General features: G+C 51.0%; 1 protein-coding gene across 1 annotated transcript; it reads right to left on the reverse strand.

Annotated features, from left to right (window-relative positions):
- Positions 1–1,731: 1,731 nt before the first annotated feature.
- On the reverse strand, positions 1,732–19,106 carry CDA (cytidine deaminase). Its single transcript, XM_058304241.2, has 4 exons — positions 18,737–19,106; positions 8,503–8,614; positions 5,043–5,100; positions 1,732–2,265 (listed from the first exon to the last, which is right to left on the reverse strand). The coding sequence occupies exons 1-4, from the start codon at positions 18,888–18,890 to the stop codon at positions 2,149–2,151; spliced, it is 441 nt and encodes a 146-aa protein (XP_058160224.1). The 5' UTR covers positions 18,891–19,106; the 3' UTR covers positions 1,732–2,148.
- Between the last annotated feature and the right edge of the window lie 4,302 nt (positions 19,107–23,408).

Raw genomic sequence — 23,408 nt, forward strand, 5'->3', positions numbered from 1 at the left:
GAGATTAATGAGGGTCAAACACTGGACTCTTACATTACATTATCTCATTTAATTGCCACGACCATCCTGTGGAATGGGCTTTCTTATCCCCACTTTACAGATGAGAAAACTGAGGTTCAGAAAAATGAAATAACTTACCCAATGCCACACAGTCTAGAGGTTGTCCCAATCCAAAGTTCAAACTTTTAACCATGATGCTACACCATTTTTCTTTCTTTTTATTTTTACAGTTGAAAATTTTTTTTAATGCTTTGGAAATTTAAAAAATACAGATATAGACAAAGAAAAATCAATCTTGCTTATTCCCATCACACAGAATTTTAACTAACATTAGCAGCTAGGTTTATTTTCTTTCAGCTCTCGTTTTTTTGTTTTTTCTCCACCCCCTTTATTGAGCACATGCCCAAGAGTGTGCTAAAGGGCCCAAAAGTAATTTTTTAAAGAAAGTCTAACGCAGCGATGTTGGAATAGCGTTACAGTCTCCCGAGATGGCTGCAGGTAGGCCTGCGGTGCTGGGTGACCAGTCTTACCTGACATCTACGCCTGCAGACAACCCCGTGTGGGTGGAAGGGACTCCCAGGGAAGGGGTGACTTACCTGTCCACTTCCTGTGCCCCCAGGTACTTGCTTGCCTTGGAAAGAGGAAAGCGCTATTCTTACCCACCCCCGAGCTGCCGGGCCCCCTCTGGAAGCCAGCCTGACTCCTTCCTTTATTCAGTCCTCATCTCCCTGGTTGTGTGTCGGGGCATGTGAGTGAGGGCGACCTCTCTACCAGTGGCACCGACAGCCCATCCCTGACCCTCCTCGCACCCCAGAGAGCAGGGCGCCCCCACCTTGCTCTCACCACCTACCTGCCTGCTCACAGCGGCAGTTTGGGGTGGTGGACCTGTTTTCACCCCTCTCCCCATCAGACTGTGAGTTCCTCAAGGGCAGAGGGTTTCTTACTCATCCTTCTCTCTGCAGTATTTGGCATGTGAAAGAGACTCAGTGAATAAATAAAGGCAGCCAGACGTCAGCTGTGGGAGAACAGAGACGATACCTGGAATCAGACAGACCCGGTTCCACCAAATTCCACCTCCGCCACCTATTAACTGAGTGATTTGGGGCCAGTTCACGTAACCTCGCTGGGCTGTGACGTCCTCATTGGTACGGTAAAGGCAATACTTCCCTTGCAGCTTGACAAGAGAGGGCAAAACGGACTCACAGAGGCCAAACAACTCCCTGCAGGGCGTGGCAGAGCCAGTAAGCAGTCGCACAATGGCTTCTGCCTCCAGGCCACAGTGGGGTTAAGGGACCTGGATTTTGGTCTGAGCTTTGCTGAAGTCCTCCATCATTCCGTTAGGAGGAGGAGATGCCCACCTCACGGAGGTGTTGGGTACTTTAAGTAAAAAATGCACGTGAAGGCACTGGACACACAGTGGATCCTAGCAGAAGCATTTGCTCCACTGTCCAGACAAACCCATGCCCACCTTTCTGACACGACCACGGCGGGGACAGCAGCCAGTGCTCGGGCCTGCGACGGGGTCAAGGGCGGACCCCTGACGCGGCCACTGGTGGTCAGGCCTGCTCAGGGGCGAGGAGCCTCGGCACTCAGCTCTCCACCTGGGGGGCACACGGCTCTCGAGACTCCCACCTCCTCTCCCAGCAGACGATGTCCAGGCCTCTCTGTAAAGACAAAGTCCCTGTCCCTCCCAAGAGCTGCGAGCAATGAGTGAGACAAAGAGAAAAACACTTTCTTCCAAATCAGGATGTTCTGTGAGGTTTATAATTAGAAAAGTCACTCGGAACAGGGTGGAAAGCTGATGGGGAAGCAGCCCAGACTTGGCTGGAATTTTAGAAAGGACACACAGAGGGGACAGGAAAGGGTGGGGCACCCCGAGCTCAGGGAGGGCCAGTGGGTGGCTGGGGGTGGGGGAGCCCATGCCTCTGGCCGGGGCTGGGGTAAAGCCTCTTTATCTATTCAGCAGAAAACTGTAGTGTCCGAGTGTCATTTGGAGAAGTCATCCTTGCCCAGCCGCTGCGGGGCTGGGGCGCCACACAGAAGGGGTCCCTGGGTCTGTGAGAACAGCCTCGTGAAGTCCCCAGGCGACCGGCCCCAGAAGAGGCCATGGGCGCCCAGGCCCTCGAAGGTGGTGGGTGTTCTCCGCCTTCACTGGATCTTCTGCAGGTCCTCGGGCCCAAAGGAGGCGGGCAGCAGCTGCTGCACCGTCCTGACCACGTACGAGCCGTCCGGCTTGGTCATGTAGACAGCCCAGTCGCTGCCAAACTGGAAGAGAGCAAAGACGCCAGGAGGAAGACTCAGCCCTAGCCCCACACTTCCCGTCCACCGTCCTTCCCATCTGTAAAGTGGGGGCGACAGCAATCGCCAGGGCAAAGGACAGGAGGCGTGTTGGCAGCCCGGGGCTCGGCCCTCCCTCGTCAAGTAGCCATGCTGCGGTGAGAGCCACACCCAGCGCTTCATCAGGGCAGCCCTTGAGACCTCCTCCTGCTGAGACAAGCAACTACCGTCTGCCTCCTTTATGGCCTCACATTCGCTCCTCCCAACTGGCACTGGCCGGCCTGCTATCCCACGGCAGCTACTGCGTGTGCATTATTTCCTTACCCACCTTTTCAGGTGGGGGTTATTCTTATCCACCTTTTACCGAAGAGGAAACAGGCTTAGCAAGGTGAAGTCAGTGAGGGAGACATTTTCGCCCATATCCCTCTCCCAGTCTTTCTCTTACACTACCCGGGGTCCCCGCTGGCTGGCTGTGTGACCGTGGGCAAGGGGCTAAACTCTCTGGGACTCAGTATCTAGGTCCGTGAAATGGTTTTAGAGACGGGCGAATGTTCACTCAGCTGTGGCATCGCGGAGAGAGCCCTGGCGTTGGAGTCAACAGAACCAGGCTGTACCTGGCCAGGTGTTGTGAGAATTAGAGATGCTGGGTGTAAAGCACCTGCCCACAGGGCCCCAGCATACAGTAGGTGCTCAGTTAATGGAAGCCACTCTAACTGATTACGTGGCTTGCTCATGACGGCTCAGATTAGCAGCCTGCTGTTCCTCTGTGCTCCCGCCTGACTCACCAAGTTATCACCAGGCACAATCAGTCCTGCAGAGGTTTTTAAATGAAAGCTTTAGGGAAGGAAAGTTTTCTGCGTGGCAGGCTCTGGCGAGGATAGGGATGAAAGCTGAGCAGAGCCAAGGTGAAGCGCCAAGGCCCTGGCCCCCAAGCCTCGTCTCTCATTATGTGCATTCTGGCTTCAGTTGCGCGGCTCCCTCCTTCGGCTTTCTCATTCTCCTGCTCTCCTTTGCCAGCATCTCATCTATTTGGAGAAAGCAGCAAAGAGCACCCGGACCAAGCTGGGGCCTTGGGACGCAAGTACTCAGCGACCTGAGGTGGCGTCCTTATCTGACCTTAGACGTGTCACGGTGCTGGGCGGCTATCTCTGTCCCTTGAGGGTGAGATGGATTCCCTACTGTGAATGCAGTGCCCTCGTGGTGGCATTTTTCATCTGGATCTGGGCAATGAGTTCTGCTAACTGTGCCTGGTTCGCAGTGCTGGCAAGAAGCAGAGGGAAGATGGAGAGATTTGTGTGCTGGGCAGATGCTTTGAAGCCCCAAGGCACAAAAACAAAGCTAAACTCCCTCCCCAAATACAACCCACTCCAAGAGCAGAAGCCCCCATGGACTTCTCTTATTTTGCAAAGAACCATCATGTTTCCTCTATGGCTGAAAAGAACATTGTCCAATTTATCCTTCCAAACAGGCCGAGCGGCAGTGGTATATTTTGGAGGCAGCCTGACATGAACGTCAGCTCCGTCACTAGCTGTCTGTCCTTCAGGAAGTCAGTCCATTCCCCTGAGCCTCAGGGCACGCATCTGGGAATGGGGCTAACAGTACGCCCTCTCCTCGTGGCCTTGCGGTGGGGAGTGAACGGAACTCTGTATCCAAAGGTGCTGATGATGTTGCGTCAGCGCGCAAGGGCCCGGGGGGTCTCTAAGCTGGTGGCTTTCATTTTTCAGGACTCTGGAGGACACAGACATCTTTGAGAATCCATGAAAGCCATCGACAGTACCCACATAAAAAACTTCCACTGACTCCAGGTTAAGAAATCTTCCCCTTTGTTTTTCGGTGAAAACATCAAGGCCTTCCATCAAGGTGATCTTTGTAAAAAGCAGGTCAGGTTCCTTAAATATCCAGTGGCTTTCCTTTATTCTTAAAAATACACGTACCCTCCATCCCATGGCCTAGAAGTCCCAGTGTGATCTGCCCCCTGCCCACCCCTCTGACGTCACATCCCATCACTTTTTCTCCCCTGGTCACCCCTCTGTAGGCCTTCTGGATGTCTTGCTACTTTTCAAGCTCACCAAGCACCTGGGCATGAAACTTGCTGGTTCTTCCACCTGGAAATCTTCTCTAGACCTTTATCCATCTCATTTCTTATTTCTCTTCTTAAGTGTCAACCTCAGCGATGACCACCTAAACCAGGGGTTGGCAAACATAAGGGACTGGACGGTCAGCCATACGATGTCACACCTGCTCAGCTCTGCCACCGCAGAGCCAAGGCAGCCGTAGACAACACGTGAGTGAATGCACATGGCCGAGTCCCAGTAAACCTTTATGGACAGAGACAAGCCGCAGACTAGATTTGGCAGCCAGTTTATGGGACCCTGATCTAAAATATCACCCACTGACCTTTAGGTTACCCTGAACTCCTTTTCCTGCAGTCTTCTCTCCACGTCCCTCATGACTGTCAGAAACTCTGCTGTTTGCTTATTTTTCTCCTTTTTAATTGTCTTTCTCCTGCACTGGACTGTGAGCTCTGTGTGGGCACAGCCTAGCCTGTCTTCTTCACTGTTCTGTCCCCCAGAGCTGGCTCAGCGCCTGGCACAGAGTAGACACTCACTCGACAAAAGAATAATTTCCATGGATTCATGCAAGCTGGGGAGGACCCGAGGAGCAAGGACAGTGCTGTTTCTCCTCGCCAGCAGCGTGGCCTGGCCCCCACTGGGGAAGGGGCGAAGCCTCGGTGTACAGTCCAGAAAGAAAAAGGAGCTGCTTACCTCTCGCATGACTTGCCTGCAGGCCCCACATGGTGAGATGAAATCATCTTGCAAGTCACTAGGGAAACAGAAAATCAAACTCAGAGGGGTCCGCCCTGAGGCCTGAGGACACTAAGATTCAGGCCGAGTCCTGCAAGGCTACAGATGAGGTCCCAGCTTTGTCCTCGGGGCTGGGAGGAAGGAGGTGTGGAGGCTTTCCCTGCTTCCAGGAGGTGAGGCCATGGGCAGCCAGGGAATGCTGTTTGCATTAGCCAGTTCATTGACATGTCACTCCTGCCCTGGGGATACAAAGGTTACTGGGACTTTATCTCTTGCCCCGCACCCCCAACTAGGCTAGAAACTCCCGAGAGCAATGATTTTCTTCTGTTTTGTTCACTGCCCTATCTCCAGCTCCAACAGTGCCTGGCACACACAGGTGCTGCATGCGTACTTGTTGATTGAAATGAGGTAATGCCAATCAAGGGCTTTACAGAGCACAATTAAGGAGGATAATAACTATTGTTCATATATGGTAAGATAATAAGGCCCAGGAGACAGCTGCAGAGCTCACCACTTCCCTTCCCACTATTGTGACACATGTGGCCAAGTGCCTGCTGGGCACCTCCTTGGTCAGAGCGATCTGTGTTAGGATTTTCAGGGGCCTGATCACACAGTCCACTGCCAAGTTGGATCCGGCCATGAAAGTTGCAGTTGGATGTGACTTGTCCAAGAGCTAGTAAGCGGCAGATCATTTACCTTATACCTTAAGAATTATAGTTTTCACGTACTGCACACTTGGTGCCAGGGACTTTCGTTTCAGAAAGAGTCCTCCCAATAGCCGCGTGAGTAGGTGTTACTCTCCTCCATTGCACAGAAGGAAAACGGGACGCAGAGAGTTGTTTGAGCCACGTGCCGAGGTGACGTGGTAAGTGAACAGTGGGGCAGGATTTGAAAGCAGGTCTCCCGCAGCCTGGAAGCCTGGGCTTTTAAGAGTCCCCCAACATCCCTGCTGAGGGCAGGAAGGAAAAGCTTGGAAGAGGACACATCCCAGGGCATGCTGGGCGCGTCTGGACTTCCCCTCTATGCTTCCCCTTTCTCTCTCTTTCTCTCTCTCTCTTGCCTTTGACCTGAGGGTTAGGGTTTTCTGTGGTTTGTGCTGACCACGGTCACACACTGAAGCCGGGCTGGCCAGCCCCAGAGGCTGGAAACCCACGGACTTTCGTGACCACAGCTGGTACCCCAGAGGGATAAACTTATTCCTCTGGTAGCAAAATGGCATCCTGGGCTCTGCAGACACACACGCCTTCCCTGAGCGCAGACCCTGTGCGTCTGGCTCCTGCAGGGGCACTTATCCTGGGCAGCCTGTCTCATGTAAACAAGGAGGGTGCAATTCCCATTCACCCTCTGAAGCCCTGCCCTCAATTTAACAAATCATTAGTGCACTAATGACTGCTCCTCTGGTTTGGGGACGCTGGTGCAGTCTGGGCACCCAGAGTGGAGCAGCTGGATGCTGGAACACAGCAGGTTTTGGGTAAATGAGGACATTTGCTAATCAGTGCACCCAGTCATGTTTCAAAGTGGATAATGACCAAGAGAGAGAGCCTTTCGTTTGGAAAATTCTACACAGAGCAAGGCCACCATGCCATGACCCTTTGGACGACTTTGGCCTCATTTCCCCCTGAACAGCATTATTTTCTTGGATCTGCCTTGAAATGGAGTTATTTTCCCCCCTTTTTGTAAAGTGTAATTCACAGCCTGGTCTCCACTCATCCGTACAAGATGTTCCCAGGGTGGCCTCTGCTCCCCCCTGGAGATGGAGGGAAGCCAGGACAGGCCACACTTCCGGGGAGGACTCTGGGAAGCGGGCCCTTCTCCACCGGCATACAGTGGCTCCAATTGCTCAGAAACAAATCTCCAGTAGACTGGACCAGCTCGGGGCCAGATCAAGGCAAAGCTTGGGATCTCAGCCAAGAATTGCCGGCTGGTTGCTGTCCGGGCTCCCACTGGCCTTGCCTTCGGCCCCTGCATTTCTGCCTGTCGCATCCCTGCCAGGACAGGGCCTGCAGGGTGAAGAGACGATTCACTCAGAGTGCGTGGCCTGCGCAGCCAGCTGTCCCTAAAGACGGACCCTGAGTCGGCCTCGCAGGTATTTCCCATGTCATGTTTCTTGCACCGTTTACTTATTGAGAAAACTCTCTAATAGACAACACACACTAGAGCAATTGCCCATTAAATCAGATGCCTGAAAGGGTCTAAATTCGTGAAAGAGCCCATTCACAGCGTGAGTCCGGAAGCCGCCAGGTCTGTGCCCCGGGCACCCTGAGGGTAGGCACGTGGGGACTGGGGTCTTTATGTCCAGGGCGTGAAGAGAGTTGATGGGAACCTTGTTCAGCCAGCACCTCGGCTGGGACCTGAGCAGTTTGAGCCCTAATCAGAGTCGGCCTGGCTGCTCCCCGCCTCTTCTCTGTCTCCTGGCTCCTGGCACAGAGGCCTCGGAGGGTGCTGTGGGTTGAACTGTAGCCCCCAGAGACATGGTCAAGTCCTAATCCCTGGTTTTGTGAGTGTGGCTTTACTTGGAACTAGTCTTTGAAGATGCGGTTAGTTAAGATGAAGCCAAACTGGTTAGGGTGGGCCCTATCCAGGGTCCTTATAAGGGGAGAACTGGACACAGACAGACAGAGGGGAGAAAGCCACATGAGGACCAAGGCAGAGAACGCCACGGAGGGCTGGCGAGCCCCGGCCAGAAGCCAGGAGAGGGCGTGCAGCAGAGTGCTCCCTCCAACCTCAGAGCAGCGTGGCCCTGCCACTCCCCGCCTGCAGCATGGGAGAATAGATTCCGGTTGCCTTTAGCCACCCAGTCTGTGACACTTGGTTACGACAGCCGTGGGACTTTAGGACAGCAGTGTTGAGGAAGGCCGGAGTCCACGGTGCCACGTGGCTCATGCAGATCCCAGCGGAGGCTCATGGAGAGCCCGGAAAAGCGTTTTCCTTCCCGGCTCAGCACGGCGTGGTGGCATGAGACCCCAAGTGGGTCTCTGGAGACCTGGGTTCTTGTCCTGGCTCTACCACTAACTCCTGGGAAAGGTGCTTAACTCCTGTGGACCTCAGTTTCTGCAGCTGTAAAATGGGAATTGTGGAAAGAAAGACTCTCCTGGGCTGGGTTTTAGATCCTTCCAGCTTTAGGTTTCTGGGCTGCCTTTCTGCTGTATCTTGTAGGGATTCTGTGGGACTTTGTGTTGTTAGTAGAACAAGAGCACCGTTGCCCCTGTATTGGCACCGCCTTGGCTGGCTGGCTGCTCTGTAGGCTCAGAGGGCACCGTCCTTTCTTATCTCCTTATCTTCAGTACTCAGTCCAGAGTCCTGTACAGTGCCTGGCACAGAGAAAGTGAGCACTAAACACATGTGAAATGAATGACTGAATAACAGCTTTGTTTCCTGAATGGAAGAATGAATATCGCTGCAGCCAGGCTTTCCCACTCACCTGGCAATAGCAATCGCCCTGAAATCCTTGCACCCTTCTGAGATGGCCTTCTGGATGGCAGTCCGCTCAGCACAGACGCCCAGCGGGTAGCAGGCATTTTCTATGTTGCACCCTGAGGAGAGAGGAGAGCCCAGTGGTAGGCCCCGGAGAACCACTTCCTGCTGTATGTGTTGGTTAACAGGCTCGCCCCATTCCAAGGCAGGGCAAGGCCCGTTGCTCTGCTCAGCGTAAGGAGGAGGAGAATATTTCATGTTGAAATTCTGTCATTTGCAACCTTATGCTCCTGACCCACACATTTAGCAGTTCATACAACTGGGGTAAGGGCAGAGAGAGATCAGAGAGCTGCAACCCAGAATGCAGTGATAACGTTTACTGAATGCCCGCTTTGGCCAGCTTTTGTTCATAGTAAAATGTGCGTCCTGAGAGCTGAGATGAAGACCACCACTTACCACTCAGCTTCTCCGCTAGGTCGATGAGAGCTGGACGAATAAACGAACGAGTCTCTCTGTTTCCCACCTGGTCTCCACACCCGGATCCCTAACTCCCTGCTGCAGTGGCTTCCTTTAAACTCAGCCCTTTCCTGTGCATACCTGCCCAGCCCTCCCACCGTGGCTGATCTCACTGCCCTTCAGTCCTGCCCCTTCTGGATTATGGACCTGCAGCCTCCTGAATGTCTGGCAACCTGCCCAGCCCTGGCCTTCCAGCCTGCCCTGCCCCGTGCCTCATCAGGTCTGACGCTTTCCCCATTAGGCGTAATTCGTATAATACTGGGGTTTCGCTGACGTGTCCTGAAAGCAAATGGCCACATTTGCAGAAGGCCCAGAGTCCCGGGATGGTCACATATGTCTGTGCTGGAGGTTCAGAATGATCTCAGAGAGAGAAATCGTTCCTTGTTGTTTCTAAACTATTTCAACAGGCCCTTAAGGAGAGCACAGTGACACACCCCGCCACCCAAAGAGTGCTGCAGAAAGAAAACCCTTCGGTGCCGTGTTGCCCTGGGACCTTTGCCCGCCCTGGCTCTGAGAATGTGGGGAAGGTTGATGATGACAGTGCCTTCCTCACAGGACTCCCGCGAGGGTGAGATGCGCGCACGTGTGTCGTGCACTTGGCACGAAGCCTGGCCCTGAGTAAGTGTTCAACAGCCCTTGCCACAGACACCATTATTTGCACAAAAGTCAAGGCTCCCATCTGGTGCCCATCCGCCACCTCTTGGGCCTCACTCCTCCTGCTCTCCAAGCCCACTGGCTAATCCCCAAGCATGCTAGGCACACAGGACCTGCCTGGAACTCTCTTCCCCCCATACGCATATGGCACACCCTACTCAGGTCTCTGGTCAAATGTCACCTCCTCAAAGAAGCCTTCCTTGATCGCTCTATCTAAAATTGCCTTCTCCCCCAACCGCCTCCAACTCTCTCTAACCCTTTCTTTATCTTGCCTTAATTTTCCTCATGGCACTTAATGCTTTTCTGAAATACAGGCATATCTTGTTTTATTGCACTTCACTTTATTGTGCTTTGCACATACTACAGTTTTTACAAATTGAAGGTTTGTGGCAACCCTGTGCTAAGCAAGTCTTTCAGCACCATTTTTCTAACAGGATGTGTTCACTTTGGGTATCTGGGTCACATTTTGGTGATTCTTGGAATATTTCAAACTTTTTCATTCTTATTATATCTGTACTGGTGATCTGTGATCAGTGATCTTTGATGTCAATATTGTAATTGTTTTGGGGTGCTACAAACCATGCCCACCTAAGACGGTGTGTTCTGACTGCTCCACCTACCAGCTGCTCCCCCTCTCCCCCCTCCTCGGGCCCCCCTGTTCTCTGAGACACAGCAGTATTGAAATCAGGCCGATCAATAACCCTACAGCGGCCTCTAAGAGTTCAAGTGAAAGGAAGAGTCGCAGGTCTCACTTTAAATCAAAAGCTAGGAATGAGTAAGCTCAGTGAGGAAGGCACGTGGGAATCGGAGATCAGCGGAACGCCAGGCCTCTCGCCCAGCCAGCCAAGGAGTGAATGCAAAGGGAGCGGCCCGAAGGAAACTCAAAGTGCCACCCACTGAACACGTGGAAGATAAGGAAGTGAAGCAGCCTTACTGCTGATATGGAGAAAGTTTTAGTGCTCTGGATAGAGGATCAAACCAGCCACAACTTTCCCTTAAGCCAAAGCCTAATCCAGAGCAAGGCCCTAAATCTCTTCAATTCTATGAAGGCTGAGAGAGGTGAGGACCTGCAGAAGGCAAGTGTGAAGCTAGCAGAGGTTGGTTCATGAGGTTTAAGGGAAGAAGTGTCTCCATAACATGAAAGTGCAAGGGAGCGGATGTGGCTCAAGTGGTTAAGTGCCTGCTTCCCATGTGGGTGGTCCTGGGTTCAGTCCCCAGTGCCTCCTAAAAACAAAAAAGCAAACAACAAGCAAACAAACATAAAACCAACTCAGGGGAGCCAGTGTGGCTCAGTGGTTGAGCACTGGCTTCCCACACACAAGGTCCAGGGTTCAATCCCTAGTCCTGGTACCTAAAAAAATAAATAAAAGTCAAGGGGAAGCAGATGTGGCTCCAGTGATTGGGCTCCCATCAACCATATAGGAGGTCCCAGGCTCAATTCCTAGGGCCTCCTGCTGAAAGGGAGCTGACCCGCGTGGCAAGCTGGCCCTCGCAGACACCTGGCCTGCGCAGAGCGCTGGCACAAGGTGACACAACAAAGGAGACACAGAGGAGGGACAATGGAAGACACAGCAAGCCAGTGAGCTGAGGTGGCTCAAGCGGTTGAGTGCCTCTCTTCCCCATTGAAGTGTCCAGGATCGGTTCTTCCCGGTGTCTTCTAAAAGAGAAGACATGGAGAGAAGACAAGCAGACACAGAGAGTGTACGGTGAATGGACACAGAGAGCAGACAGCGAGTGCAAAAAAACACAACAGGGGGAGAATAATTTTTTTTTTTAATCTGAAGAAAAAAACACACACATAAAAACCTCTCTCATTGTTACCAAACTCCTAGTATTTACTGACGCTCCTGTCCAATGACATTGCACTGGAAATAGCAAGGTCCTATACTGGTTCTCAGTTCATTAAAGAATGGGTTCTCACACACGATAAAATTTTTAAAAAGTGCAAGATGAAGCAGCAAGAGCTGATATAGAAGAGTAGAAAATTATCCAGAAGACCTACCTAAGAGAACTGATGAAGGTGGTTACACTAAATAACAGTTTTTCCATGTAGATGAAACAGCCTTAGAAGAAGGCTTCTTCTAAGAATATCTTAGAAGAAGATATTATCTAGAACTTTGTTAACTAGAGAGGAGAAGTCAGTGCCTGACTTCAAAGCTTCAAAGGACAGGCTGACTCTCTTGTTAGGGGCTAATGCAGCTGGTGACTTTAAGTTGAAGCACATGGTCATTTACCATTATGAAAATGGTAGGGCCCTTTAGAAGGATGTTAAATCTACTCTGCCTGGGCTCTATGAATGGTACAAGAGTGCCTAGTGGCAGCACATCTGTTGACAACATGGTTTACTGAATATTTGAAGCCCATTGTTGAGATCTGCTGCTCACAAAAAAAGATTCCTTTCAAAATATTACTGCTCATTGACAATGTACATGGTCACTCAAGAGTTCTGATGGAGATGTACAAAATTAATGTTGTTTTCATGCCTGCTAACTCAACATCCACTCTGCACCCCATGGACCAAGGAGTAACTTCAACTTTCAAGTCTTATTATTTAAGAAATGCCTTTCCTAAAGCTAGAGCTGCCACAGACAGTGATTCCTCTGATGGATCTGCACAAAGAAAATTGAAAACCTTCTGGAAAATGGTCAGCATCCTAGGTGCCATTAAGAACCTTTGTGCCTCATGGGAGGAAGTCAAAATAGCAACAATTACAGGAGTTTGGAAGAAATTGATTCCAACCCTCATGTATGACTTAAACAGGTTCAAGACTTCAGTGGAAGAAGTAACTGCAGATGTGGTGGAAATAGCAAGAGAACCAGAAGTAGAAGTTGCGCTTGAAGATGTGACTGAATTGCTGCCATCTCACGATAAAATTTTAACGGATGAGTAGTAGCTTCCATGGATGAGCAAAGAAAGTGGTTTCCTGAGGCGGACCCCTGGTGAAGATGCTGTGAACATTGTTGAAATGACAAGCAAGGACTTGGAATATCAAAGGATTTAGAATACTACATCAACTTAGTTGATAAAAACAGTGGCAGGATTTGTGAGGATTGCCTCCAATTTTCAAAGAAGTTCTACTGTGGGTAAAATGCCATCAAACAGCATCACATGCTACAGAGAAATCTTTCAGGAAAGGAAAAGCCAATCAATGTGATAAACTTCAGTGTTGTTTTACTTTAAGAAATTGGCACAGCCAGCCCAACCTTCAGCAACCACCCGCCCGCTCAGTCAGCAGCGATGAACACTGAGGCAAGACCCTCTATCAGCAAAAAGATTATGACTCAGGGAGTGGATGTGGCTCAAGCAGTTGGGCACCCGCCTCCCACACGAGAGGTCCCAGTTTCGGTTTCCTAAAGAAGATGAGCAGACAATGAGTAGACACAATGAGCAGAGACAACAAGTAGACAATGAGCAGACAGATGAGTCATCTGGGGGTGGGGTGGGAAAGATTATGACTCGCGGACGGCTCAGATGATGGCTAGCATTTTTAAGTAATAAAGCATTTTTAATTAAGGTACATACAATGTCTTTTTAGACAGATGGCTATTGCACACTTAATAGACTACAGTATAATATAAACATAACTTTATATGTGTGTGTGCGTGTTTTATTTCCTACAATGTATACTGCCACCAACCTTCCAAAAATTACTTAATGTTGCAAAGTCAGGAATTGGTAACAGTTAACAAAATACCTGTCATCTGTTTCGAAAACTTGTCAATTCTACCAATTACAAGGCCAAATGGGGCAGGGGACAGGAAATGTATATAAGATTTGCAATATTGTATCTTTGTACAGCATTGATCTTCCAGTTTGACTGTGGGAAAAACATGCAGAACAACAGAAGACAAAACACATTTTATACCGTCTAACTACCTTATGTTAAGTGACAAGCTGTTTGTTTGCACAAATGTCCATCAGATGACAATATAGGCTGTCCAAAAAATTTGTTTGACCCACCTTCTCGTGATATTCGTTATATTGCTGTGATCTGGAACCAAACCTACAGTATCTCCAAGGTATGCCTGTACAATACAATGGTATCAATTACATCCCCAATGGTGTGCCACCAGCAACACCATTCATTACCAAAATTTTTTTCATTTATCCAAATAGAAACTCTGTACCCATTAAGGAATAACTCCCCATTTCTTCTCCCAGCTCCTGGTAACATCCAATGTGCTTTCTGTCTCTATGAAATTGCTTATTCTAGATATTTTATACAAGTGAAATCATGCAATATTTGCCCTTTCGTGTCTGGCTTAGTTTGCCCAACATGTCTTTGGAGTTCATCCATGTTGTAGCACGCATCAGATCTTCATTCCTATTTATGGCTGAATAGTATTCCAATATATTGCTATTATCTCGTTTTGTTTATTCATTTTCCATTTTTGGATACTTGGGTTGTTTCCACCTTTTGGCTATTGTGAAGAGAGCTGCTATGGACTGGTGTACAACAGACCTGTTTTTGAATCAGAGAGGATAGCCGCTGCCTCCACAGAGGCTGGAGGTCTTTTGTGCTGTTAGAGAAAATCACACAACTGGGCACACCTGGCCTGCTCTAAACTCACAGGGTCTAAATTACCTGTGCCCTCGCTGCCTCCTAAGGGTCTTTAGCTCACCCCATGATGCCCTCTCAAGTTTCCTCTGGTCGCTTGCAGTCCTCTCCTCTCTCCACCCCACCTCACTGCCAGCTACCCTCCCTTTTTGCTCTAGACTCACTTCCTGTCTCAATAAGGAGATCCAGGAATTCGGGCAGATACCTTCCATTTGTCGTCCTCTCCTTTTCAGCATGACCTCTCTACCCTCTTCTGCATACCCATCCTGCAGCGTGGGACAGCAGATTTGGAATCAGATAAACATGAGCCTCGGAATTGAATTTATAAAATGTGGGTGCATTGACATTGGTTTGGTCCACTTGGTATCCCCAGCTCCCTGCTTCTGGTAACAGACCCACCCACTCCCCATCAAAGAGGGATGGTATGTGACCCCACTGACCCAAGCACACTACCCCATCACGACAGCACTGATTGGCCCAGGGATGGGCATGTGACTGGAGATGGATGAATTAGAAACCTTCCCTGGAATTTTTCCACCTGGAGCTGGCAGGGGAAAAATTCTTTCCTCTCTGGTTTTGAGGCTACAAGAATGTCAACCAGTGGCTGCCTGCACGCATGTTCTCTGATGCCTGGAGAAAGCTCATGTGCAGGATAAGAGGAAGAAATCAGTACCTGAAGGATAGAAAAGGGCATGGTGACATTTGAGTTCCTGGATCCAGCCAAGACCTACCCTTATCCATTCTGGTTTTGGTTGGTTTCCATCACTTACAACTGAAAGGGCTCCCACTAAAGCAGGTGACACTCCTAGTCACCCTCACATGGTGGCTGTGAGCTTACAAGAGCTCTTCCTTGTGAAGGGCTGAGTGAGTGCTCATGCCACTGCATGATTACTCTGGCCTACACTCCCCACCCAGCACAGTCAAGCTCTCCTGCAGCTTCTCACCTCCAGAGGCACGTGCACCTGGCTGGAAATCTTACAATATGAATAACTCGTTTCTTTCCTCCATTTCTACTACTGCCCACGCCAGGCCCAGTGCATTTGTCCCATACGACACCTCTGAAGTCTTCTTCATTCTGGACGTCACAGTCCTAGTCTGAGCCATTTCTCCATGCATTCAAGATCAGCACACATCAGTAAACAAAACAGACAGTTTCCTTGCAACAGTGTCCTCTGCTCTGGTCCTCCTTGGGTACCCATCAGACTGATTTGTCTTCACATGTTACTTTTCTGTTTCCCTTCTTCTCAGTGTCATGCCTTGGCTCCCGACTTCCTACCTCATCAAAACCTAATGTCTCTGCTTGGCTTCCAAAATCTTCCACAACCTGTCATCAAACCTAATTATTGGAAAGCAGACATGGTCCAACAGATAGAGCGTCTGCCTACCATGTGAGAGGTCCAGGGTTCAAACCCACGGCCTTCTGGCCCATGTGGTGGGCTGGCCCAAGTGCAGAGTAGCTGTGTGCAAGGAGTGCCGCGCCACACAGGGGTGCCCCCACAGGGGCATGCCCTATGTACAAGGAATGCGCCCTGCAAGGAGAGCCATCCAGTGTGAAAAAAAAAGTGCAGCCTGCCCAGGAGTGGCACCACACACACGGAGAGCTGATGCAGCAAGATGATGTAACAATTAAAAAAAAAAAAAGACAATGCAACAACAACAAAAGAGACAGTTTCCTGATGCCACCAAGGGTACAAGAGGACACAGAAGAACGCACAACGAGTAGACACAGAGAGCAGACAATGTGGGGGAGGGAAGGGGAGAGAAATAAATAAATCTTAAAAAAAACCACGAATTACTGGGAAGTAGATGTGGCTCAAGCAGTCAGGTGCCTGCCTACCACACGGGAGGTCCCAGGTTTGGTTCCCAGTACCTCTCCAAAAGAAACAAGCATACAACAAACAGACACAGAGAGCAGAGAGAAAGCGCAAACAGCAAGGGGTGGGGAATAAATTTTAAAAATAAATCTTAAAAAAACCATAATTATTATCACTATTAATAGGAGATGGAGCGGCAGCCACCACTCTAACCTCTGCATCGTGGGCAGGAACCCAGGCACACACTTCCCAGGCATTAGCTCATTTCAAGCCTCGCAGCCAGGGACGAGATTCAGCACATTCGACCAGGCTACGGCACAGGCACCGGCCGGTCAGAGCGGGCAATGGCGGTCACCCTATGCCAGGCAAACCGGCTGAACACGGGCCGTGTTCACAGCACACCTGAGGGGTGTGGTCCCCAGTTTACAAATGTGAAGGCTGCCATGCAGCAGGGCGAAGGGTGTCACCCAGGGTCCCATAGCTGATCAACAGCAGCACCAGGATTCAAAACCAGGTTCTGGTTTTGAATTACTTAGCCAAGTTCTCTAACTCCAGAACCTTCTCCCCACGCTGCAGAACCTCCTAAGTCCCTGCTGACAACCCTCTCTGTGGTCAGACCAGGTCCTCCCACCATCACTGACTGAGGCTCCAGCTTGAGCCCTGGCCTGTGCTAGCTGAGGGGACCTCCACGGGGCCAGGGACGGTGGCCTTTCTGCTCACTGCAATAACCCCTGCGCTGGCCCACTGCCCGGCACATAGTTGGTGCTTGGTATATAGATGTTGAGTGAGTGAATGAATCAATCATCACTGAATGAATCATCAAGGCACAGACCGCACCCGAAAGACACTCGCAGTCTATGGGGGCCACTTCTGAGTGAAGAGTTGCCTTCTTTGAGAATTTAAAGAAATAGAAGACCAGAGCGTTTTTGATGCGGCACCAAAGCTGGAAAACATGTGTGGAAGGCAGCCATGCTGGACCCCCAGCCCAGGAAATGCTGTCACCCAACTTGCTGGACCCAAACCCCAGGGTGCCTCTCCCCTCAGCCTCTCCAAACTTTACTCATTCTTCAAGGCCCAATTCATTGGTTCATTCCTTCAGTCAGTCAGTCAACAATTACCGAGGGCCTACTCTGGACCAGCAGAGGGCTGCGTGGTTGCAGAAGAAGGTCGATGGTCCAAAGATCTGAGACACAGCTCCTGCCCTCTGGAGCCCAGAGGCTAGTGGGGGAGGCAGATATGCAAATGAAGGGACAACTCGGATGCTAAGCATTCCAGGTGGGGTCAGCCCAGGTGCTGTGGGCAGGTAGGGGTAGTCTGCACCCCTTCTGTAGAGGATGTGGGGGCATCTGGAAGAGTCAGTGGCTGATTCTGTGTTCCAGACCCGGTAGCTGTGGAGCTGCACCAGCTGCAACATTGCCTGCAGTGGTGGTTAATGTTTAATGCGCATTTGAGCCACCAGGCCAGGCCGGAATTTCAGTGCGACACTCGGAGATACTTTACTTCTCACAGAGCAGAGGACTTTGGAGTGAAGGCAACTCTGGGCCCAAATCCCACCTATGCAGTTTTGGGCGCTAGCTTTTCTGAGCCTCAGTTTCCTCCTCTGTGAAGTGGCGATAAAATAGCTGCTTTGAGGAGTTGAAAGAGTTAAATGCATGACATTAGTCGCAGTCACGCAGTAGCGCTCAATCACCGTCACTTCTGCTGCTCAGAGATGCTTGAGACTCAGGTAAATCATGAAAATGAGCAGAACCTCAAAAGACAAGAGGTAAAATGAACCTCTTGGGTTGCCCACAAGGGGCTCTCCAGGCCTTGGTGGGGGGCGTGGCCTGTAGATGTAATATATGAGCCTCTGGTCCTTTAAATTGCTGCCAGCAAGGAAAGAGAAGATTCTAGAATGCAGTGCCGGGCTGGCCACCCCCACCTGACCTGCCGCGCCGGTCCTCTCTTTTCCTGAGAGGCCTGGCCTCCCCGCTGCCTCCCCACCTGTCCTGCTCTCCCGCATGGGGCTATGCCTTAGCTTAGCAAAAACAAGGTGCACTTATTTTTTCCAAGTGAGCTTTTCAACAAAACCAATCAAGCAAAGAAAAAGAGCTTAGAAACGGATGGGTGAGGGCTCATATTCCTTGGCCTCCGTTGTTGGACATCTAAACCCCGCCCGGCTTCTTTTTCGCTACAAGGCCCCCACCCCACTGCGACCCCCAATCTGGACTCCGCACCTCCCTCCCCTACCCCCACCGCCAGCACAGGGCGTGAAGGGCACAGAGAGCAGGGCTCTGGGGACCCCAGCCCTGGGGCGCATCCCCAGTGCCCCATGTGAGAAAGGGCAAGTCAAGTCACCCGCCCGGCCTGCCAGAGGGGCGAGGCGAGGGCTGACGGCGGGAAGCCCGGGCGGGGTGCCGGGCGCACGGGCTGGACTGACCGCGGGGAGCCCCGGCGCGGTGCCGGGGGCACGGGCTGGACTGACTGCGGGGAGCCCCGGCGCGGTGCCGGGCGCACGGGCTGCCGAGGCTGGATTTCCAGCCTGCCCTTCCCGCCTCGGCTCTCCCGCCCTCCAAGAACGGAAAGCCTCGGGCAGCGGGCAGGGCAGGGGCGGCTGCAGCGGGCCGAGCCGGGCTGGCCTCCTAGCGGGCGCCCCCGCATGCCCGCCGTGCCCTCCCGGGGTCCCCCCCGGGCCGCGCGCCCCGCGCGCCCGCCCTTACCCGAGAAGATCCTGCCGTCCCGCGTGAGGAGGGCGGCGCCCACGGGGAAGCGGCTGTAGGGGCAGTAGGCGGATTTCTTGGCCTCGCGGCAGGAAAGCAGCAGCCGCTGGACGAGCTCGGGCTCCAGCGCGCCGGCCGGAGGCTCCCGGGCCATGTCGGCGTCCTGGCCGGGCAGCGGAAGCGGGAGCGCGGGCGGGCCGGGCGGCTCCTCCCCCGCGGCCCGCGGGGATGCCGGGCTGGGCGGGACCAGGTCGCGGGGAGCCGGCCCGGTGGTTTGGGGTCGGAGGGTGCGGTGTGCCAGTCGGGACAGCCCTGTGCCCCAGGACGGAAGGAGGAGACTGCGGGCGGGTGCCTCACTCTCACTTAGGGACCACTCACCGCCAAGGGGTGAGGGCCTGGGCCAAGGGCCGGCGCCTCTGCGTAGAAGGTGGCATGGACACCCATCCCCCAGGGAGGAGGCTGCTGCTAGGTCAGCGTATGGTCTCCCAGGTCCAGGCGCCAAGGGTTGACCGCTCTCAGTTTGAATGACTTTATCTCTCCATCACTCAGGGAAGGGATGAGGCCGAAAGGGCCCAGTTGCGGCAGCCACAGCAGCTTCCTGCATTAGCTACAGTAAGACTGAAGGGCTTCTTTATTTTTACCCACCTCCTTCCAACTTGCTGGCCCCCCCCCCCCCCCCCCCCCGCCACCTGCCAACCCAAAATTAAAAACTATCCTAGCTGAGGGTAACTTTGAAATCATTTACTCAAACCTCCTCATTTTTTGGTTGGCAAAATGGACATAGTGGTAAAAGAAATGGGCTTTATAACTTTCCAGATGTACCACCTTTGAGGCATAGTTTTCTCACCTCTGTAGTAGGGATGATGATAATTCCTGCTTCACATTCTGGGATTATAATGAGGGAAGTGGATGTAGCTCAAGTGGTTGAGCACTTGCTTCCCATGTACAAGGTCCTGGGTTCGAGCTCCGGTGCCTCCTAAAGAAAAAAGAGCTTGAGCTTTGGAGTTTAGTAGACCTTGGTTTGAATCTGCTTCGCCATTTATTAGCTGTGTGACCTTGAGAACTTCACGCGGCTTCTCGAAGACTGTTTCCTTGTCTATAAAGTGGGTGCACTAGCAGTATCTCACAGAGTTGTGAGGCTTAAATGAAACAATGAGGGTAGAATGAGCTTGGTTAGAGGACCAAGGCGTCAGAGTGCGGACGTCCTTTATGATGTCACACAGAGAGGGCTATTGTCATTAAGTGACTTGGCCAAGGTGACCTGGAGGAGCAGAACCTCAGCCAGCGCCTCCAGAGGCACCTGGATGTGCCTGACCCCCCAGCAGGCAGGAGGGAAGCAGCAGCTTCTCTGAAGGCTGGATGGGGGAGGGGAGCAGCGAGGGGAGGGGAGGAGAGGAAATGAGGCGGCATCTCCACGGCCCGTTACCCTCAGCCCCTGCGCCCCTGTGGACATGGTTTGCCTCATTTCCTCCTCTGCCCCTCCCTTCCGAAGCCTCCTTCCTCATGCAGTCCTTAGAGAAGCCGCTGCTTCCCCCTGCTTGCTGGGGCTGAAGGTCCCACCAGCCCTCCTGTTGCATTTGCCTCCTTGACCAGGTTTACCTTTGTCAAGATAGACCTTTGGCGTGGAGGGCACTTTCCTGAATCCAGGCGGGGCTGGTGGGGCGGGGCTGGCAGGGAAAGCAATGGGAATGTTTGCCTGCCTCCTCCACCCCCACACCTTCCAGGAACCCAAAGGCCCCTCTCTCCAGGTATGAGGAAAGCCAGCAAGGGAAATGCTGGCACCGTGTGTGCTCACAAGACATGGGGACTAAATTAAAGCTTTTGGGGGACAGTGTAATTACAACTGGGAAAAAAGGATCTTACAGTGCCCTGCTGGCCTGCCCAGCCCACATAATTAGTCCCTTTTTTTTTTTTAATATCAGTTTTCTTTTTTTTTTTTAATTTATTTCTCTCCCCCCACTCTCCCAATTGTCTGCTCTCTGTGTCCATTCACTGTGTATTCTGTGACCGCTTCTATCCTTATCCGTGGCCCCGGGAATCTGTGTTTCTTTTTGTTGTGTCATCTTGTTGTGTCAGCTCTCCGTGTGTGCGGCACCATTCCTGGGCAGGCTGCACTTTCTTTCACGCTGGGCGGCTCTCCTTACGGGGTGCACTCCTTGCACATGGGGCTCCCCTACGTGGGGGACACCCCTGCGTGGCAGGGCACTCCTTATGCGCATCAGCACTGCGCATGGGCCAGCTCCACACGGGTCAAGGAGGCCCGGGGTTTGAACCGCAGACCTCCCACGTGGTAGGCAGACACCCTATGCATTGGGCCAAGTCCGATTCCCCATAATTAGTCCTGATCCTGCTCCCTGCCCTGCCGTGGCCCATCCCACCCCTCCTGCTGAGGCCAGGGACTGGACGTCTTGGCTGCACAATGCCACGGAACCTGAATGACCTCCTGGGCTAATTATGACCCGTGGCACCTTCAAAGCTCTTTTCCCACAGTTGGTCATAAATGGGGACGGTGCCCATTGCAAACCTAGTTCTACAGAGTTTGGGGGCCAACTGGCTCTAGATTTCCTTCTAGAAGAAGCTTGGGGTTGTCCTTTGGTGGAAGGGGAGGATGGCTTGGAGACTGGCTTCCAGCTAAGTTACAGGTCAATATTAACATTTCTAGACATACTTTTATGTCTAGTTTACATAAAACTAAGAAAAGATCAAAGAATAAGACTCTCCAGGGAAGGTATTTTGAGAGGTGGTGGAGATTATCAAGGGCCCAAAGCCCACTCAAACCACCCCCTTCCCCTCCCAGGCCTTTCCTCTATGAGGGACACCACCCGGGGTTTCCTTGAATGGCCAGGTACCACCCCTCACTTATTAATTCAATGAACAGTTACTCATCATAATAACTAACACTTATTCAATACTTTCTGTGTGCCAGGTGCTGTGCTAAATGCATTACTTGAATTATTTCCTTCAATCCTCACTGCAAGATAGCTACTGTTATTGCCCATATTTTACTGATCAGCACCCTTGGGGTCATGGAGATTAGAGATTCAGAACTGGATCTCAAACCCGAGTTTGTTTGCCTCTGAATCCTGAGCTCTTGTCCATCCCAAAACTCATGGGGAGATGGTGAAGACTTTGCCTTTGAGGATCTCACAATCTAGGGAAGAAGATAGACAAGTCAACAGAAAGGTACAAAGCACTGTAGCATGTGATTAGGTACTGGCTCCTGTGACAGTATGAGGAAGGGTATAGAGGGAGAGGAGTGATAGGTGGGTTGGGAAAAGCTTCCCAGATGACAGGAGGCTAAAAGGAGACTTAAATGACAGGGGGATACTCAGAGTGGACAGAGTGCAGCAGTTACTGTGGGTACTTCACCCACACCTCTTGGCCACCCCAGCGATCACCTCCAGCCTTTGTGGCTGCTTCCTCTTGACTTCCTACTTTAGCATCCCCTTAAGCTCAGGAGCGTGCTTAGTCCATGCATAGGCTGAGAAGAAATGTCAGGTCAGTAACACCCCCTAGAGTGATATATCAAAAATAATTACATATCATTAAGATAAAGATAAGCATCCCAATAGAAAAGAAGAAAAAAGGAAAGGGGATGGAAAGATCCTCTCTATAAACTTTTGAATCTTCAAATTTGGCCACACAAAAATTGAGGATTTTTGTTCAGTTAGGGACTTCACCGAGAGGACTTCTAGCAGAAGGTTGAAAAACTGAAAAGAAGGTCTTTTTAATAGCAGAGGATGAATATGGAGATTATGTAAGGAACTATTGGTAAATCAACAAGAAAAAAATGCAGGAAGCCCCCTAAGGAGATGGCAAAGGATATGAATAGGCAATTTGTAAAGGGGAAACACGAGTGGCCAGGAAGTATTTGCTCCACATCCCTGCTATTCACCGGAATGAAATTAAGTCAACAATTAGACGTCACTTGTACTTACCAGAATGGCTAAAAGAAAAGAAAGTTGAATAATCGTAAATGCTGGCCAAAATGTAGAGGGACTGGACCCTTCACACACAGCTGCTAGGATTCTAAACCGGTACTGTCTCCTATGTTTAGAAAAATTGGTTATGTATTTACCTTGAGACCCAGTGAGCCCAACCCTAGATAAACAGAGAAACTCACACATATCCATAAGAGGATTTGTATGCAGATAGTTCTTGAAAAGTTTAAAATTTTGCTTTTCACTATTAAGTTTTTCATTTGTTTGGAATTTATTTTATGTTTCCTGTGAGGTAGGGGTCCAAACTAATTTCTTCCATGTGGATATCTGATTGTCCCAGCTCCAATAATTGAATATTCTCTCCTCTCCTGAAAGATCTGCAAAGCCATGTCAAATTTGTCAAATTTCAAATTTCTATATATGAGTGGAATGGTTTTGGACTCGACTCTGTTTCATTGGTGAATTTCCACCCCCTTTGCTATACCCCCACCACCCCTGTCTTTATTATAGTTTCATAATAAGTTTTGATTTCTGGTAGACCAAAGGGTACCTTTTTCTTCTTCCTCAAAAGTGTCTTGGGTAACCTTGGGCCTTTGCTTTTCTATATAAATTTTAGAATCACCTTCTCAAGTTCCTCTGAAAACCCCCTTATCCAGCCTCTGGATGAATTTGTAAAATGTTGAAATGATCTTTCCTTGATGCTTCGGTAGAATTTTCTTGTAAAATTAACC

Source organism: Dasypus novemcinctus, chromosome 9 (genome assembly GCF_030445035.2).
Source record: "Dasypus novemcinctus isolate mDasNov1 chromosome 9, mDasNov1.1.hap2, whole genome shotgun sequence".
NCBI classification, from domain to species: Eukaryota; Metazoa; Chordata; class Mammalia; order Cingulata; family Dasypodidae; genus Dasypus; species Dasypus novemcinctus.